The sequence below is a fragment of the Nestor notabilis genome, unplaced genomic scaffold (genome assembly GCF_000696875.1).
Source record: "Nestor notabilis isolate BGI_N333 unplaced genomic scaffold, ASM69687v1 scaffold19799, whole genome shotgun sequence".
NCBI lineage: Eukaryota > Metazoa > Chordata > Aves > Psittaciformes > Psittacidae > Nestor > Nestor notabilis.
The window spans coordinates 2,978-3,257 of record NW_009943484.1 but is presented as its reverse complement, the minus strand read 5'-3'; the positions used below and the strand labels follow the sequence as shown (position 1 = coordinate 3,257).

General features: G+C 56.4%; 1 protein-coding gene across 1 annotated transcript in view; it reads right to left on the bottom strand.

The window, feature by feature from the left end:
• The window catches only part of RHOBTB2 (Rho-related BTB domain containing 2), a gene marked incomplete at its 3' end in the record, with an annotated part of 2,841 nt that overhangs the window by 993 nt on the left and 1,568 nt on the right, over window positions 1-280 (bottom strand). The window contains exon 4 of the mRNA XM_010021969.1: window positions 1-280. This exon is cut by the window's left edge and continues 12 nt beyond it; it is cut by the window's right edge and continues 670 nt beyond it. Coding sequence (XP_010020271.1) covers window positions 1-280 — 280 coding nt within the window.

Here is a 280-nt window from a genome sequence, read left to right as displayed (position 1 = left end):
TCTCCTTGTTCATGAACGCCTCGTTGTTGAGGATGTTGGCCACCATCATGCGGAGGTCGAACACCTCCAGCAGCTCAGCGATGTGAGCGATGTGCATGAGGTCCCGCTCGTTCTCATCCAGCTCCCCTGTGTACAGGTACTTCAGCACAGCCCGGAAAGGACCTGGCTGGATGGAAGCATCCATCTTCACCACCACCATGAGCTTGGACTTGTAGGTCAGCGGGTCTTCTGCCATCTCCTCCTGGATGCTGGTGAAAGCCCGGCTCCAAGAGGAGAGATT